General features: G+C 41.2%; 1 protein-coding gene across 2 annotated transcripts in view; it reads right to left on the bottom strand.

Annotated features, from left to right (window-relative positions):
* Positions 1-19,990, bottom strand: part of LCMT1 (leucine carboxyl methyltransferase 1) — a 53,446-nt gene that overhangs the window by 359 nt on the left and 33,097 nt on the right. For both annotated transcript variants that reach the window (XM_067706338.1, XM_067706339.1), the window contains 5 exons: positions 15,601-15,703; positions 11,243-11,363; positions 7,798-7,899; positions 6,285-6,376; positions 2,647-2,744 (listed from right to left, as the gene is read on the bottom strand). In XM_067706338.1, the coding sequence (XP_067562439.1) occupies positions 2,647-2,744; positions 6,285-6,376; positions 7,798-7,899; positions 11,243-11,363; positions 15,601-15,703 (516 nt within the window). The remainder of the gene's footprint in view (positions 1-2,646; positions 2,745-6,284; positions 6,377-7,797; positions 7,900-11,242; positions 11,364-15,600; positions 15,704-19,990) is intronic.

The raw sequence follows: 19,990 nt of genomic DNA on the forward strand, positions 1-19,990 counted from the left end.
CCGGCCTCCTGGTTGTGTAAGATGAGACGTCACAAGGCAACAGGAGGTTGGATGAGACTGTGTTTATGGGTGGTTTTGAAGGGATTGAGAAATGTTATAAGAGTTTACGGGCTCTCCGCAGTAAACCTGAAAGTCTATCCTTTAAACGGTGAACTTTTTTTTTTTCTGAATAATACTTCTCATTCAGACAACTTGTTTAAGGAGTTCATTCCTGAGTGTTCTGCTTTTTACCTTAAACATTTAAAAATTAATATTGGCCTGTTTTTGGTGAGAAAGAAGCCAAAGGGCTAGTGACTAGCCTTAGCAATTTTGTTCACCCTTTTTTTTTTTTTTTTTTGCGGTACGTGGGCCTCTCACTGTTGCGGCCTCTCCCGTTGCGGAGCCCAGGCTCTGGACGCGCAGGCTCAGCGGCCATGGCTCACGGGCGCAGCCGCTCCGCGGCATCTTCCCAGACTGGGGCACGAACCCGTGTCCCCTGCATCAGCAGGCGGACTCTCAACCACTGCGCCACCAGAGAAGCCCCACCCTTTTCTCTTTGAGTCAAATTCAGTAATAAAAGACTAGTGTAGGCAATTTATTTCTTCACATGTCTAGTAATTTTTTTATCGTATACTGACATGGCAGATAGTAAGTTGACGAGACTCTGAATTCTAGTGTCTTCCTCTGAAGAGTGCTGAGTTTTGTTCTGGCAGGCAATTATCCTATTGGAGAATCATCCTGATCTTCTACAGTCGTGGCTGCAGGGTTGTTTTAGTATGAATCTGTCTAGGTTTTGTACTAGAGCCTATTCTTTAGGACTTGGCCTTTTAAATGCTGAACTTCAAGCAAACACAGTTCTTTCTTCCCCACAGACGTATAAGTACAGTAAGTCCCCTACATACAAATGAGTTCCATTCCGAGAGCGCATTCATTAAGTCCAATTTGTTTGTTAAGTGCAACAAAGTTAGCCTAGGTACCCAACTAACACAATCGGCTATATAGTACTGTACTACAGGTCTATAATACTTTTCACACAAATAGTACTTGAAAAACAAACACAAAAAATAAAGAAAACATTTTTAATCTTACAGTACAGTACCTTGAAAAGTACAGTAGTACAGTACAACAGCTGGCATACAGGGGCTGGCATCGAGTGAACAAGCAAGAAGAGAGAGTTACTGACTGGAGGAGGGAGAGGAGGTGGGACATGGTAGAAATGAAGGATCATCAGCAATAGGAGACGGAGGGCAAGCTGCAATTTCACTCACGCATGACGTTGATGGAACGCAAGTTTGCATCTTTGAAAGTTCGCACCTTGAAGGTCTGTATGTAAGGGACTTACTGTACTGATACAACAAAGCAGCCAGGCGCAAAGTGGGGAAAAGAAGCCCCTTACATAAAAATGCTCAATACATCGCTACTTTACAGAAACTAGAATTAACTCTGTGCTATTACAAACCACCTATATTTTTTAAAGTGTGAGAAAGTTAAGTAAATTCAGACGTAGCCTCATGACAGAATATTTATAAAGCCATTAAAGTGCAAGGGGAAATGCTTATAATATTAAGTTAAAAAGATCAGGAATCAAGGTTACATAAATAGATAAATTCAACTCTGCTAAAAACAAAACAACAGCTAGAAAAAGAATGGAAGGGAAAAGCTGCCAGAGGTTATCTCTGAGTGATGGGCATATGGGTGATTTTTTTTTCTTTGCCATACTTTTTTAGAAGTTTCCAAAGTCCCTACTAAAAATTACACTGTTTTTAAAAGTGCGGGAGGACAGCAGTACAAAACACACTAATAAATGATTTTTTAAATAAAAAATAACTTAAATGGATTTTGTGGGCTGAACTGCCCAGCTGGGTAAATTTATAAACTAGCAGAAAGATAAGCCCAAGGGGGATGATTAACAACCTGGAATTTTCACACAGGAGACAGTTTGTGACTCTGCCAAGTTCTTTGTTTTGTATGGACTACCTGCCTAAAGCCATGTGTCAGACACATCGATAGGAAGCTTAAGGGCAACTATGACATTAAAGGCCAGGACCGAGATCTAAAATGGTCTCCACTGTCTGGAGAGCCGCCCAAGGGCTATCTCCCAGGGGAAGCAAGGTCAACAAGGGGCAGCTGTAAAGGAGGAACTTGATCAAGATCAAGGCAACAAGAAACACTGAGACAAGGCTCCATGCTCTGTCCCTACGGCCCTACTCTTCCAGGCCGGGGAAATTCATCTTAAATATAAGAGAAGAGAGAAATTCAACCCACAGCTACAGGGGTGTTGGAGAGATATAATGATCTGTGTGTTTAACATCTAGTAAACCTGGTTACAAGTTGATTAAAAAGACAATCATTGGGTCCTTTTATTAAGATGATTACAAGACTCAAGGTCTCTTACCATCCAGCTGAGAAAATTCCACAGTCTTCTAAAGGGCTGTTGTTTTTTTTTCATACATGTGGTTTATTTAAACAGTTCTCCTGGGTTTTGTGCTATAAAAACACGGAGGATATAACAGCTGATTCTCTGGCTATGTTCACGGATCGGATCCACGTATATATATACGTCCCCTAGTTCTTCCTGGGTCAAAAATTCCCGTCAAGACTTATGTTCTCTGGAGACAAAAAAATTCCCCCTTTCTAGGTTAAATCAATACAACTGAAGTCACCTACCCAGTTCACTTCCTCCTTTGGTGGCCCAGCAAAGGCAGTAATGCTGCATCAGTTGTTCAAGAAGCTCCATTTCATCCAGGAATTCAAGAGACTCTATTCTGTGGAGAGAATGAAGAGACAACAGTACAAATGTATCCAATCAAAAATGAAGGTCATGACCCATGCTTATAGTCATGGAAAGGTGTTCAGGATATACTATGTGAAAAGAAGCAGGCTACAGAATAGTATGCATGGTGTGGGCCCATTTTAAATTATTTTTATTGAAAAGGAGAAAAAAATCCCATAAGCAAAGTCAAAAGTGACAAATGATAAACTAGAAAAAAAATGTTTGCAATAGAAATGACAAGGGGTAGATTTTGTTGTTATATAAAGAGCTGTTACACTTCAATAAGAACATCTTTTAAAACTTATTTAAAAGATGGGTAAAAGACCAGTTCACTGGCAAGGAAAAACAAGAGCTTTTCAACCTCATTTATGTGAAAAGAAATGTAAATTAAAACACATGAAATGTTTTCAGCTAACAGTTGACAAAGATAAAAAAGGCTGATACATCCTTAAAAATAAATAAACATTTTTTTAAAGGTTGATATACATTTTACCAAGGACATGGGAAAGAGGTGCTCTCCTGCATTACTAGCAGGATGACAAAATAGTATAACCCCTCTGGAGGGCAATTTGACCACCTCTATCAATGTTTAAAATGTACGCCCTTTCATTCTGCAATTCTGCTTTAAGAATTCACCCTATAGGTGTTCAAGAAATCTCACTGCAGCATCACAGCTGCAATGTAGTACAGCAAAAAGACAAAACAAAAACAAACTTTAAAGTAGAAGAGATGGGTTGAATAGATTAAACACATTCATACAATAGGATACTGTGCAGCCATATAGGGTAGGTTTATATGAATTGACATGGAACCTAAGACCTATCATGGAATTTAAAAAGCAAGTTGTTTAGGAGGTAATGTACCTAGTATATTACTATCTATGTAAAGAAAAAGTGGGGGATATATATGGTTATACATACATGGACTAATTTTGGAAACTGCAGAAGAAAGTGGTAATGGTGGTTGTCTCTTGAAACAGAAGGTGGCTGATGGCAGTGAGGGTGAGTAACCAGGTGTTTTGTTCTGTTTTCACTCTGTACTACTTTATTCTGGTTACATTTTTTCCCCATCATTTGCTTATATGACTTTTTTCCAAAAATCATTTTAAATGTAAACTTTTAAATATATACACACACAGAGAAACATACGAAAACAGCTCTTTAAAATGTTTTCTGTTGAGATATGCACACACTGGGGCGGTGGGGACAACGCAGGCATTTCCAAAAAGAGTAAAGAAGAAAAATAAAAGGTGATCCATATTCCACTATTTACAGCCACTGTTAACATGCTGGTATTGCCATTTGTCCAGGCTGTGTGTGTCTGTATCTGTGCGCATGTGCGTGTCCATGAAAGTGTATAGATGTACACGCTTGTGCATGTTTCTGTATTTGTGCTTAGCTCCCACCCTGGCGTGCAGGCCAAAAAGTCACATCTGAAGTAAGAATGACTATCCAAGGAGTACTCTGGTGGCTTCCCAACTAATCTTAGCAGAGGACCTCAAGGCAGGCTTCCTAGTATGAGAAGGAACCAGCATCACGATCAAGGTTCCATCACCGTCATGACCAAGTTCAACTATCAGGACACACTAGACTGTGAAGCTGTTCCCTAGAAGGTGAACTCCGCAAAGGCAGGCATGACGCACAGTAGGCAACTGTTAAATCAACAGGCCTGCCTCCGGTTTCTTTTCATACGGAGTATCTGGCAAAAGCCCTTGACAAATGTAGACACAAACTATGAGGCATCTGCAGAGCTGGGAGGGCTGGTCGGCCTGGGGTGGACAGACCGAAGCCTGTCCCGCCTCTTTACCCACCTCTGTTAGGACAAAGGCTGCTGTTTGCAACGTAACTAAATGCCCAGCTATAGACATTACTTTTTAATTACTTTAAAATTATTATTATTAAGGAAACAACCTAAGTGTCCATTGATGGATGAATGGATAAAGAAAATGTGGTATATATACTGAGATTTACAATGGAGTATTATTCAGCCATAAAAAAGAATGAAATCTTGCCGCATGTGACAACATGGATGGACCCGGAGGACATTATGCTAAAGGAAATAAGTCAGAGAAAGACAAATACTGTAGGATCTCTCTTCATGTGGAATCTAAAAGAAAACAAACAAACAAACAAAACAATTGGTAGGTGCTGGAGGTGGGCGGTGGGAGGGCAGGCAGGCAAAATATGTGAAGGGGGTCAAAAGGAACAAACTTCCGGCTGTGAAATACGTAAGTCACGGGGAAGTAACGTACAGCATGGTTATTATAGTCAATAATGCTGTATTGCATATTTGAAAGTTGTTAAGAGTAAATCTCAAAAGTTCTCATCACAAGAAAAAAAAATTCTGGGAAAGTAGTGAAGATTGCTGCCATGTCCTGCCTGCCATTTGCTGCACGCGGTGGGGTGTTGCTGCAGGACCTTGCTTCAGATGTGATGGCCTGCGCTATGCAACCACTGGAAACTTCTTGCTCATCATTTGCCTGAAATCTTGGCTTGTGTTCACCTTTTTAAACAAAAAATATGCACCAAAAATGCCCACAAATTCAGCTACTAAATCTCCTTTAAAGATCTTCTTTAGAAGATCTTTTATTCTTTGGACTAACTGTGAAGAAACTGATGGAAGGTTTGTTTATTATGTTCTAAATGGAGTTTTGTTTACTACTCAAAATAAAGTGGTTCTCCTTAAAAAAAAAAAAAATCCTGTATGTGCAGTGACCGATGTAACTGGACTTATTGTTATCATTTCACAATATATACAAACATCGAATCATTATGTTGTGTACCTGAAACTAATGTTGTCTGTCAATTACACCTCAATTTTAAAAACTGTTATTAATATATATCCACACATAAATAACAGGTACCACTAAACAGGATGTGGTAACCCTGAACATCTTGACATGTAGAGATAAATACAATCTATTGCTAAGCTTTTGAGAGGATGGTGGTTTACAGATCAATACATGTAATATCACTCTACTGATTCAAAAAATATAAATCTATATACTGATAAATATTTATCTTTATATACACATAGAAAAAGAATACACCCCAGCTCTCTCTGGAGGGTGCTACAGCGCTCACAACTGCTCTATATTTCATGCACTTTACACTGCTCAAAAATTGTTTTAGTAGAACAACGAGCATGTATTTCTTCTGTAATGAGAGGAAAAGTCCACTTAAAAATCCATAAGCAGACTTTTCCCCCTTTAGGAGCCCTTGGGCAACGTCATTTTCCTGCTTCTCCAAAACACAGGGATTGTGCAAGATTTCCACTGCAGAGGTGTAACTGCTTATTTCAACTAAGATAATCTGTTTGGGCATAAACCTTATCTTGGCTAATAGCTAATAAGTTACTCTCAAGGAGCTATCAATGTTTAATCTACATTAGCAGCAGTTTAACTTGTTTCAAAATAAGTCTAGTTCAGGGTTGAATTTTTTTTTGTTTTTGTTTTAAACATTAAAGGATACAGACAATGATGCCTTTACTTCACAATTATCTGCCATGGAGCAAACTCTTGCCAATCCCATACCTGCTCACTTCGGCACGAGGTAATTTGCTGTACAATTCCATCATGTCAATGGCTGATGCCGATTCCCACCCACTCGACAGGAGCCGTTCTTTCTAAAATGTGCAGTGGAGAGAAAGGGAGAGGACAACGTGCTGTCATATGACCCGAGACACTCTTCACGCACACAGAATTTCCCTCGGAGGACTCCTCTTTCAAAAGTCCACCGTGGCCACTATCATCTTTCTTTTTTTTTTTTTAATTTTCCCATTTTCTATACTGAACACGCATTGTTACAATGGGGGAAAATGCATACTAAAGTATAATATTTAAAGAGAAATAAAGGAAGAAACTTTTCTATAAGCAACAGTTTTTTAAAGTACCCCAGTGGTAATGTGACACAAGCCATGTAAAAACTAACGTATTTAAATGGGGGCAGGGGTGGGAAGTGTCACTTTAGCAAAAAATTTTCAAAGGTGGGGGAGTGCTGGGGGCGGGAACTATTACAGGTTCCAAGAGCTTTAAGGGATCGATCAGTCAAGTACAAAGTGGGAACCATGTTTGGATCCTGATTCAAATACACCAACTATGAACATTTTTTTAGACGACTGGGGAAAACTGGAGATGAATTGGGTGTTAGGTGCTATGAAGGAGTTCGTGTCAACTTGTAAGGTGTGATAATGGTATCATCATTATCCTGGGGGGTAGAAGGTCCTCATTTTTTTTTAAATTTATTATTTTATTTTTGGCTGCTCTGGGTCTCTTTTTGCTGTGCGCTGGCTTTCTCTAGTTGCGGCAAGCGGGGACTACTCTTTGTTGCGGTGCGCGGGCTTCTCATTGCAGTGGCTTCTCTTGTTGCGGAGCACGAGCTCTAGGCGCGTGGGCTTCAGTAGTTGTGGCACGCAGGCTCAGTAGTTGTGGTTCGTGGGCTCTAGAGCAGAGGCTCAGTAGCTGTGGTGCACAGGCTTAGTTGCTCCACGGCATGTGGGATCTTCCCGGACGAGGGCTTGAACCCGTGTCCCCTGCATTGGCAGGCGGATTCTTAACCACTGCGCCACCAGGGAAGCCCAGAAGGTCCTTATTGGTAGGAGAGTCACCTGAAGTATTTATGGGGAAAATGATATACTGTCTGGGATTTGCTTTAAAATATTCCAATGACACCACCAACAAAAATTTGGAGCCGGGGGGATAAATCAAACGATAATGACAAAATGTTATTAAATTATTGAAGCTGGCTGATGGAATATGGGTGTTGATTTTAACTATTCCCTCTGCTCTTATGTTGTTTGAAAAACGGCATAATAAGAAGTTAAGATAACAGGGGGTCGGAAATGTAAATCTGCATCTTCCATACCAAGATGGCAGGACAGGGCTTGGATTTCCCCCAGCACGATGAACCAGTAGCCCACGTGGAGCCCTAGCTGCCCGGAGGCAGGCACTCATGAGGGACTCTCACATTCTCTTATCTGTGAAGGGAGCGTGCCCTTTCTTGGTTGGCTAACGTTACAAGAGGATGTCCTGGTCTCTGCCCTCTGACCTGAGACTCTAACGACTTGCAGGTCTCCACTCCCGCCAGGTCACACTGTCGTCTCCGCAGGTTCTCAATCATGATCTGCCCAAACCGGTCATCCATGTTCACCTGGGAAGGGACAGAGGAGGCTGGGCACTGCCACAAGGATCTCTTTGTTTGTTAAATATGCAAGATTAAAACAACATCCTATTTCTAACCAGTCAAGGCTGATAATACCAACTGCAGGTCACAGAATCCTGAGTGCCATGCTGATGGAGTAGAGCCCCTCGAAAGGCAATTGGGCAGTGTCCATCCATTGCAAACACTCAGTCTGGGATCCAACAATTCCACTGCCAGCAACCTGTCCTATAGATAGACTCACACGTGAACGCAAAGATGCGAGCACATTTACTGCAGCATTATGTATGATAGGAAGAATCTGGAAAGAACTTAAATACTCATCATTTGGGGTTAAATTAATTCTGGCATGTTCATATAACGAAATACTATATAGCTGTGAAAACAGGAAAGGAAGATAGATAGATAAACAGATGGACAGATATGAAATGATCCCTAAGATAAACTCTTGAAAAGTAAGGTACAGAGGAGTGTGTGTAGTGTGCTCCCATCTGCCTTTAGAAAAAAAAAGAAGAAGAAACTCTCTCCACATTTATATATGCGTAGGAAAATTCTGGAATACAGCAAGGTTGCTTCCCAGATTAGAGGCTGAGGTCTTGGGTAGATAAGAGACTTACTTTTCTTTGTCTACCCTATCGAACTATATGATTTTTTGTTTTATTCTGCATGGGGCATTACTTTTTGAATAAAAAACTGGTTTATAAAACATAATTTATATAAGTGCACAACTGTCACAAAACAAAATATTGTGTACATGGGAATTCCCTGGTGGTCGTGGATAAGAGTCTGTGCTTTCATTGCCGAGGGCGTTGATTCGATCCCTGGTTGGGGAACTAATATCCCACAAGCCGCATGCAGTGAGGCCAAAATATATATATATATTATGTGCATTATTGTATTGAGAGCATATTATTATTATATCATATTATTATATCATATTATATCATATTATTATATCATTATTGTATTGAGAGCACTGTTATTCTGTCATATACAAGGTATCTAAAATTCAGCACTTTAACAATATATGAAGTGATTCCCGGATTCAAAAGCCAACACCAACGCCAATGCTACAAGACAAAATCCAATGTTACTCTTTTTTTAGGGGGATGCATGAGGCTTATGTGGCACTAATGATAGGATTGCACACTATTCACTCAGGATACAAGCATATTTGTGAGCACAAACTCCTTCATTTTATTGCCTAGGTTTGAATCCTGGCTTGATACTTAATAGCTGGGAGGCTGTGAGCGAGATGCCTAACCCCTTGGTTCAATAGTCCTCTTACCTGTAAAACTAGGATAGTACTAGTACCCACCTTGAGGGCTGTTGTGATGATTAAATAAGTTAATATATATGAAACTCAAAGAATAGCGCCTGCTATACAAGTCATCAGGTTCAAAGAATGTGCAATAATTATTATCATTACTGAAATAACCATCATCCATGTGGTTTTGTCATTTAACCACTAATTAAAAAATAATACATGTTATGTGAGCAATTGACAAATGTGAGGATGATGATTCTGTACTTGTTAGGAAAGAAGTGAATTAAGTTAAAAGTTTATTATTCACAAAATGAAGGTGTTGGGTAGGGTTTAACCCCATCTAAGGACAGCTGTGGTCAACATACTGAAAACTGGCACATTCTCAGGCCTGTTCCAAAGTGACAGTGTCTCTAGTCAAAACTCACTTAACCCATTGTCTCTCATGTGATGTTGACTAAAGGTTTGTTGAATAAAAGAATACAAAAATGAAGCAGAGTGAATGAAATGGTACACATCCGAAACGTGTGGAAACATGGGAAGTGGAATTCCTTTTCCCCCGGTATGGTATCCTGAAAGCAAAGATAGGTCACCAGGATTTATCCACATCAATACTAAAGACCGATGAGGCCAGCTACCATTATATCCATTCACTAGGACAGAAGACTGAGTCTGAGGAATGCCTCCAATTAAACAGAAAAGGAAGAAAAATCAAACAACCAAGAACCACCTATACAGGAACCTGGACTGGGTAAGGGGTGGGAAGGAGGCCAGGAGATCAAGGTCTAGCCTTAGACTTCTTCATAGCTACGTGACATTGGGCAAGGTCCTGTACTGCCCTTATCTGTAATAAAATATGAAAATAAAATAAAATGAGGTAAAAAACAAAATAAAATCAATAAAGCTAAACTAAAATAAACAATAAAAGTAGCTAAAGTGTATTCAGTGCTTATCATTAGTCCACTGCTGTTCAACATCTCATGAATTCCCATAATAATCCAGAGAAGCAGGTATTCTCTTTTTTTTAATGAATGCACTTGCCACATTTAATCTGAATTATTTAGACTTGAGAGGTAGGTATTCTTATCCTAGGTATCTATGTATCTAGATACCTAGATACCTAGGTATCTAGGTAGGTATCTCTCTTTATCAGAGAGATCCAAATAATAGCTAACTTAATAATAGCTTACTTAAGAGCCAGGCAAGGCTGTAAATGCTTGTGCACCTATTAACTCATTTATTAATTATGAAGTCGGGATATTATTATCCTCACTTTTCTGATGAGGAAGCAGGCACAGAGAGGTTAAGTAACTTGTCCAGGTCACACAGCTAGGCAGCCTGCCTCCAGAGCATGGACTCCCAACCACCAAGCAATTCTGCTCAGGTCACACAGTCAATAATAAGAGCTAGGGCCAAGATTCAGATCCAATCTGAATTATTCCGAAGCCCTAAAACATAACCCCTTTCGGCACTGGATCAAAGGAGAAAAACAGGGAGCTCGTGGGTCAAGCTCAGTGATTTTAGAAAGTAGGAAATTTTACATTAAAATCCTGCATTTCTAACCTTTCTTGAAAAACTGGGAGTTCAGGCAACTCCATGCTCACTGCACATGGTAACAGTTGGTTGGAACTGAATAGTGGGCACCCCATGAAATGGGACATGGGTGCCCCAGTTCACCACAGTCCCCATCACTCCACACTATATAACACCTAACCAACTGCCTGCATCTGCATCACTACCTGTCTCTGAAGGCATCTGAGTTTGCTACCCCTACACTGATGATAGCCAAAATTCCTTCCATCAAAATCTATGACTTTACAGGAAACACAATGATAAGAACTCAAACAACTTTCTTAAAGGACAAGACAGAAGTTCCAAAAACTCTGGCTAAAAGTTGGCCGGCAGTCAAGAACTCAGGAGTACTACGTTTGCGGGAACCGATTAATAAAGGAGACATGTGAGTGGAGGCAAAAGGAAAAGAGTAAGTGAAAACATTCCGAGGGTGCTCAGATAGAGAAAGCCACCACTGGAGTCCCAAGCAGAAGGCAAGTTTCTCGTGCTTCCTTTTACCTGTTCGTAGTTTATGAACATGGCAGTCTCAAAACTCTTGGCTGCCCACTTGAGAAGGTTTGTAGACTGCTCCGGAGTCATGTAAACCAGCACACACTCAGCTATCAGGAGGGTTGGCAATCTTAACGAAAGAAAAAAAAGGCACATAAATATGTTTTCACCAAAACGGGACTCTCAAATTGCATTCACATTACAGGCAGGGCACTTCATACCCCAGGAAAACCAGAAGCACTAGTTTTCACATAAACAATCAGTGCACGGAGGCCCAAAGTTTTACACTGTAAAAAGGTGAGCAATCAGCAATGAGTTTTGTCTTGCTGGTGAAAATGTGTTAAATGTGTGTGGTAAACTATAAAAATAGCTAGAGTCTTCGCTACTGTGCACCCACAGTGCGGCGATGTGAACCCGCAGATTCTCCCACTCAGGAGGTGAAGCTTATTTCCCTTCCCCTGGAATCTGGGTTAGTCGTGTAACTTGCTTTGGCCAATGGAACAGCAACAGACAGGATACAAGCAGAAGCTCGGAAATGACTTACACACTGGTGCTTGCTCTCTTGCTGCACTTGGAAACCTGAAACCACCATGTGAATGAACCCAAGCTAGCTTACCACTGGAGGGGAGGTCCTGTGGATGAGAATGAGGCAGCCCAGCTGACCAGCCCACTGTCCACACATGAGTGAACCCCAGGGCACATCACCTAAACCTGGCCCCCAGCAGACGAGCCACCCACCTAAGCCCAGGCCAGGTAAAGACGGCTATATGGGAGTTTTTTGTATTATTTTTGTAACTTTTTTGTAGATTTGAATTATTTAAAAATGAAGTTAGACATTTTTACAATATATTTTCTAAGAGGTAGCCATTAGCAATATTAAAAAAGAGGATTAATATTTTTCAAAATATAAGTGAAAGAAAAGCAAAGACAAGACAGTCCATAAAGGAAAACAGAATACAAATGAAACCACAAGGAGGAATACACAATTCGAATACTTGTTTCAACAATTGTTTTTCATCCATTTTATAGATCTCCAAAAGCAAGGCAAACTTCCCTATCAACAGCTAGCCCAATTTATACCCAATTACTTCCCTAACCTTCCAGCACATCTGCCAAAACAGATGGTTACTGCAACTATAGTTAGAGTCAGAGGCAACTGACTCAGGGCCTATCACGTGCCAATTCCTGTTCAACTGTTTTTGCATGCTGTTACTTGATCTTCAAAACCATCTTGTGAGATAGTTTTTAGCCCAGTTAATAAATGAAAACACTAAGGCTCAAAAAGATTTAAAAAAACAAAAAAAACCACTCCCCCCTATTAAACAACTAGTGAGCAGGAGAAGTAAGACAGAAACCCAGGGTGAGATTCTAAGACTCGTGCTCTCCTCATTCTGAGAGGGCTCCAGGCCCATCGGTATCAGCTTTAACCAATCTACTGCTGACTTCACAAACCCATGTGCCCCCAAGAAATCCACTGGTGTCCTTGAGAGTTAAGACTTCCCTTCAGCTAAAAGAAAACACACTACTTGCTCAACATCGCTAATTATCAGAGAAATGCAATTCAAAACTACAGTAAGGTACCACCTCACACCGGTCAGAACGGCCGTCATTAAAAAGTCTACAAATAACAAATGCTGGAGAGGGTGTGGAGAAAAGGGAACCCTCCAACACTGTTGGTGGGAATGTAAGTTGGTGCAGCCACTATGGAAAACAGTATGGAGGGTCCTCAGAAAACTAAAAATAGAGAGAGAGTTGCCATATGATCCAGCAATCCCACTCCTGGGCATATATCTAGACAAAACTCTAATTCAGAAAGATACATGCACCCCTACGTTCATAGCAGCACTACCCACAATAACCAAGACATGGAAATACCCTAAACGTCCATCGACAGGTGAATGGATGAAGAAGATGTGGTACATATACACAATGGAATACTACTCAGCCATAGAAAAGAATGAAATAATGCCATTTGCAGCAACATGGATGCAACTAGAGATTACCATACTAAGTGAAGTAAGTCAGAAAGAGAAAGACAAATACCATATGATATCACCTATTTGTGGAATCTAAAATATGGCACAGGGCTTCCCAGGTGATGCAGTGGTTAAGAATCTGCCTGCCAATGCAGGGGACACAGGTTTGAGCCCTGGTCCGGGAAGATCCCACATGCCATGGAGCAACTAAGCCCGTGTGCCACAACTACTGAGCCTGTGTTCTAGAGCCCACAAGCCACAACTACTGAAGCCCGTGCGCCTAGAGCCCATGCTCCGCAACAAGAGAAGCCACCGCAATGAGAAGCCTGCACACCACAATGAAGAGTAGCACCCGCTCGCTGCAACTAGAGCAAAGCCCATGCACAGCAACGAAGACCCAACGCAGCCAAAAATAAATTAAAAAAAAAAAAGGGCACAAATGAACCTATCTATGAAACAGAAACAGGCTCACAGACAGAGAGAACAGACTTGTGGTTGCTAAGGTGGTAGTGGTGGGAGGGACGGACTGGGAGTGTGGGGTTGGCAGATGCAAACTGTTATATTGATATATAGAATGGATAAACAACAAGGTCCTACTGTATAGTGCAGGGAACTATATTCAATATCCTGGGGTAAACCATAATGGAAAAGAATATGAAAAAGAATGTATATATGTGTATAACTGAGTCACTTTGCTGTACAGCAGAGATTAATACAACATTGTAAATCAGCTATATTTCAATTAAAAAATAAATTTAAGAAAACACACTACATTCTGCAATCAGTGAACCACCTAAGGGTCTCCCCAAAGGAAAAAAGAAACACAAATACTCTTTACAGTGTATTGACCTTACTTCTGAACACCTGGTGAGACAGACTCAGACAATAAAGCTGGAGTGACAACACTGGGTCAAGTAGAGCTGTCCCTGACATTTGAGCTGGTGGAAATGTAAATCCTAAGAATAACAACCTGGTTGATGATTCTAGACTAAACACGTAAGCAAGAACTTCAAAATGTAGAGGTAACAGCCATCACTGTGCTGAAGTGTTAGGAAGACCACTTTAACCCCCTATACTTCCCACCCCTCCATCGCCCAAAGCTCACCTGTATTTGCACCTGTCCTTACCCTCCTTCCTGCCCTCTCAGAATAGAGAGTGTTTCTCTTCCTTCATAGGCTAGTTAACCTCAGTCCATGCTCTACATACTCCCCTCCCTCTCCTCCAGCAATGATTTCCCTTGTTGCTAATTTCCTTCATCATTTGCCACTGATTCCTTGCCTTCAATTTATTCTTTAAAATAACTTTCCCTTTCCCTTACCTGCCTTCCAAACCTCTCCCTTGAGTTACTCACCTCAAATATCCTTGAAAGTGTCATCTTCACCTATATTAGACCAGGTGGATATGCCTTTTCCTCCCACTAGCTCTTTATCTATTTGACCAGCATCGCTGTGCTAAAACCCCACATCTCGCTCCCCTCCTCTGCCTCCCAAAGGTACCCACTCTCAAGAATTTGGTGTGAACCCTTCTGGTCCATTTTAAAAATACTCTGTTACGTATATATGTAATCATGAAAATACAGTATTTGGGGGGGTTTGATTTTACACATTTGGTATCACACTCTGCAATTTAATTTTTAAAAAGTCAACATTAAGTTTTTGAGCTCTCGCTGAAGTCACATGCATTTTACATAGCATTCATCCATTCTCCTCCTGATGGACGTTTAAGTTGTTTCCAATTTTCTGCTACTAAAAACAGAAGCTGCAATGAACATCCTCCTTGCACATACATGTAGACCTTCTCGGGGGGACACACCCAACAATGGAACTGCAAATTCATATGGTACTGACAATTTTACTAGATAATTCCAGATCATTCCTTGCAATGGTCACACCAAGATCACTCCCACCAGTGGTGGCTGACCATTCCTTTTCCCCCGATATCCTTGCCAACACTTGATACTGTCAGACTTTTACATTTTTGCCAACTTGGTGGTAGTAAAACAGAATTTCATCTGATTACTACTTAAGTTCAATACCATTTTAATATGATACCCTCTTTCCTCTTTGAGCTGCCTGGTGATCTATCCTTTGCCCATTTTTCTACTGGACATTTTAAAAAATAGTAGGTATTCTTTATATACCCTGGATGCTAATCCTTTCTTTATATGTTACAATTATATGTTTCTATGCATACAATTATCTTCCCTCAAACTTATATTAGTAGTCAGTATTTTACAAAAGCAATACAGGTGGTTCTCATGGGAAAACAGACTCAAGGAACATTGCTTCTCAGAAAACTACTCTAAGTAGCATTGAAAAAAAAATGGTACATGTTATCATGCTGTACCTCCAACTGGCCTTATCTCAAAAAGAGGTTAAAAAAAAATCTCACTGTGTATTCATGTTACATTTCTTTAGTTTCTCTTCCAGTTCATGTATATCTCGGAGATCTGCTCCAATGATGGCATATCTTGTTGAATCCAATATGTGCCCATCTGTAAATGTAAGAAGAGATTATAATTTCAACAGAAATTGATCAAGAAGAGATTATAATTTCAATGGATGTGACTTTTTCAAAACTAAAGTAAATGTATTGTTTTCTCCATTATAAAAATGCATGCTCGCGCTTCCCTGATGGCGCAGTGGTTAAGAATCTGCCTGCCAATGCAGAGCACACGGGTTCGAGCCCTGGTCCGGGAAGATCCGGACATGCCACAGAGCAACTAAGCCCGTGCTCCACAACTATTGAGCCTGCATTCTAGAGCCCGTGAGCCACAACTACTGAGCCCGTGTACCACAACTACTGAAGCCCGCACGCCTACAGCCCGTGCTCCACAACAAGAGAAGCCACCACAATGACAAACCCGTGCACCGCAACAAAGACTAGCCGCTGCTCGATGCAATTAAAGAAAGCCCTCGTGCAGCAATGAAGACCCAACGCAGCCAAAAATAAATGAATGAATGAATAAATAAATAAATAAATCTATTAAAAAAATAAAAATAAAAATCCATGCTCATTATGGGAAAAAAATCAGGTAAGAGGGTGAAAATTAACTAAAAATCATACCTTCCAAAGACAACTATTAGTGTTTTAGTGTATAACATTCTAACCTTTTTTTTCTGTGCTTAAACTCCTATACACAACACGGACACATCCTCCCTCTCTTCCTCTCTCTCCCTCTCTCTCTCTCCCTCTCTTTCTCTCTCTCTCTCTCTCTCTCTCTCTCTCTCTCTCTCTCTCCCCCCCTCCCTCCCTCCCTCCCTCAAACGCGCGCACACACACACATACGCACACACCCTGCACAAAAAAAGATAATGGGGTCACCCAATACTTGTTCTGAAAGCTTTTCCTATTTAACAATAGTATCACGGACATCATTCTCTATGATTTCACCATGCTCCACGGAGTAGATAAAACAACTTACTTAGCCAATCGCTCAATATTAGACCGGCAGTATTTCCAAGTTTACTCCATCTCAGGCGAACATCCTTGTATACATGTCACAAAGGACTTGTCTGTCCAGTTACACAGGTTATGATGAGAAGAATTAGGAGATCAAAGAGTAATAAGCCTATTTAAATATTGGTACCAATTGCTCTCTAAATGTTTTGTCAATTTGTGAGCTATTATGTATAAAAGAAAATAGTTTATGTACTAAATTATTTACAAATAAAATATTTCCTTTAAAATACTCCACCAGAGGTTGGATGGAATGGTATGTATAGTAGTTCTCAAGCTTTGGCAGGCATCAGATTCGCCCAGAGGGCTTGTTAAAACAGACTGATCAGGCTCCAGCCCCTGAGTTTCTGATTCAGATTTTTCAAAAGTAGAAATCTGTATTTCTAACAAGTTTCCAGATGGGGCTGATGCTGTTAGCCTGGGACTACACTTTTAGAACCACCAGTACAGATGAAATGAGACTGGCAATAAAGTTAGGCGATGGGTGCATGGAGGTTCATCAATCTAGTCACATTATTTTTGTGTAGGCCTGAAATTCTTTTCAATTTATACTCTCTATTTTTAAAAATAGATTATAATAAAAAAAAGAAATTAAATTGCTTGATTATTTACCTGAAGCACTGTTGACTCAACTTCCTCAAAGTACAAACCACGGAAGAAGCTGCGACATTCTACAGCCATCCTACATCATTGCTAAGAACTCAGGTACTCTCCCAAATAGTTCTAATTATTCTTGGATAGGGACAACTTAACATGCCGTAGCTTTTATCCAGGACATGGTTCCCAAGATGAAAACTCTCTTTGGAGTACACCTGCAGAGGAATGGGCTTTGGTCTCAAACATCCCTGACAGCAAATGTCTACTCTGCCAGTTCCTAGTCGTATGACATACTGCTCACGCCTACTTTTAAGTATAAAATGCATACAATGGCAACCTCATATGGTTATGGCTAAGATGAAGGGCAATGTCAAAGTGCTGAGCTTCATGGATCCCAAACTGTACTGAGGTGCCCTGGGGCAGCACAACCAACTCACAAGGGCAGAACAGGATGTTTTAAATTTTTGAGGGAAACGCAGAGATACTCAACATGCACCAGACACAAGCAGACCATCAGCTCGAGGCAGTCATAGTTTCCACAGGAGACTTCTCTGCACTCCTTTTAATGACACCGTATCTCTGCAAAGCTGATTTCTCAGGTTTGACTGTGATGAAAAAGCCACTACTGCTCAAACATCATTTGCAATATTGCAAGAGGAACAGGTGGTAGTGTCCAATCTGGCTCCCAGGCGAGGTCATAAAGGGCCCGACAGGAGCACATATCCCATTAGAAGTAACTGTGGTTATTTAAGAATGAAATTAAGAGAGTATTTGTTCTTAGAATGTAAGTGGCTTTTTTTTCAAATGACCAAAAAGTTGTTAGGACATAAATACTTACAATGCTTGAACCCAACTTATTAATAAACAGAACTGCTGATATGTTTTTTAACCTAGAGTCATCATGAAAAATATACTGAGGCACTTAGTAAAGGAAAGTGGGCACACACTCCTTGGCCTAACTCAATGGTGGTACATCGTGGAGGTCTTCTGTGAAGACCAGACCACAGATGATTAAATCCGGGCAGGTGCTGAGAAGCTCCACACAGATGAACCCAACTCAAATTGCCAAGCTGCAGGATTGTGAGCTAAACAGACGGCTGGTTTTTTTTGTTTGTTTGTTTGTTTTTTGCGGTACGCGGGCCTCTCACTGTTGTGGCCTCTCCTGTTGCGGAGTAACAGGCTCTGGACGCGCAGGCTCAGCGGCCATGGCTCACGGGCGCAGCCGCTCCACGGTATGTGGGATCTTCCCGGACCGGGGCACGAACCCGTGTCCCCTGCATCGGCAGGCGGACTCTCAACCACTGCACCACCAGGGAAGCCCCAGACGGCTGTTATTTTAAGCCACATGCTTTGCAGTGGTTTGTTACAGAGCAAAAGCTCATATAGGCTTTAATTATCTGCCTCATTCAGCTCACATCTATGAAAGGCAGGAGAAAGTGGAAGATTTACACAATGTAACATGGTAGTTACACACACACACACACACACACACACACACACACACACACACACTCCACAGGGCATACAGGTCATGATCTCTTCCATCACCTCCAAGTCAGCATTTCAAGAGAGACGTGTTCCTACGTGCTACTGACCTGTAGTGAGTCCCATCAATCCCATTCATTATATGTCTTCAAAGACAGACTTATTATTAGGATTGCAAAGTGTTCTTTTAGGTCCCCAGATTTTCCTAGAACATTCTAGTTTAAAAATAAAAAAGCTGGGATTGACACGTACACACTGCTATATTTAAAAAGGATAACCAACGGGGACCTACTGTATAGCACAGGGAACTTGCTCAATGTTATGTGGCAGCCTGGATGGGAGGGGAGTCTGGGGGAGAATGGATGCATGTATATGTATGGCTGAGTCGCTTTGCTGTGCACCTGAAACCATCACAACGTTGTTAATCGGCTATACTCCAATATAAAATAAAAAGTTTAAAAAATTAAAATTAAAATAAAAAGCGTTGTAAAATAAAGACAGCCTCAGGTGGATTTCTGGACCACACAGGAGTTTTGCTTGTTTGTCTGTCCATCTCTCCACCCAGGAATACTTACTGAGCTCTCATTATGTGCTCGGCACTGAGTCCTGGGAAGAAACTGATGAACAAAAAGGCACGGTCCTGCCCCCATGGGGCCTGCAATCCAGCAGGGAAGATGAAGAGTGGACAAGTGTGGGGAACACTACAAAGGGGGTGCAGCCTTTTGGGAGTGCATGACAGGGTCCCACCTCCCTTAGAAGAGAGTCCACACTACTTGGCCTGGCCCAGGAGATCCTGCATGATGCAGCCCCGCCTTCTTCAGCTTCATCTTGAGCCATGCACCCCTCCCCACTGCCAGCTCCTGTCACACTGGCCTTTCGGCTTCCTCCGCATGCTCCTCCTTTCCCTAAACTTGCCTTGTGCGAGACAATCTTCCCCCTAGAGGGTTACTCCTTCTTGCGGCTCAGCTGAGATACCTGACACCACTCTGCAATGCTTTGATTTGTTGCTCTTTTTCCTTTATACTCAACCAGTTCCACATCGGAGTTGAGATGGATTACAAAGACACAAACATTCACTCATTCAAGCATTCAGGTATGTATTTATTCCATCAATAATCTCTGTGTGCCAGGCACTGTTCTAGGTGCTGGGGATATAGCAATGAACAAGATAGGAGAGGTCCCTGTGCTCTTGAGGCTTATTCCCTCAAGGAGGGAGAGACGGTGAATCATTAAACAAATG

This window comes from Pseudorca crassidens, chromosome 15 (assembly GCF_039906515.1).
Source record: "Pseudorca crassidens isolate mPseCra1 chromosome 15, mPseCra1.hap1, whole genome shotgun sequence".
NCBI classification, from domain to species: Eukaryota; Metazoa; Chordata; class Mammalia; order Artiodactyla; family Delphinidae; genus Pseudorca; species Pseudorca crassidens.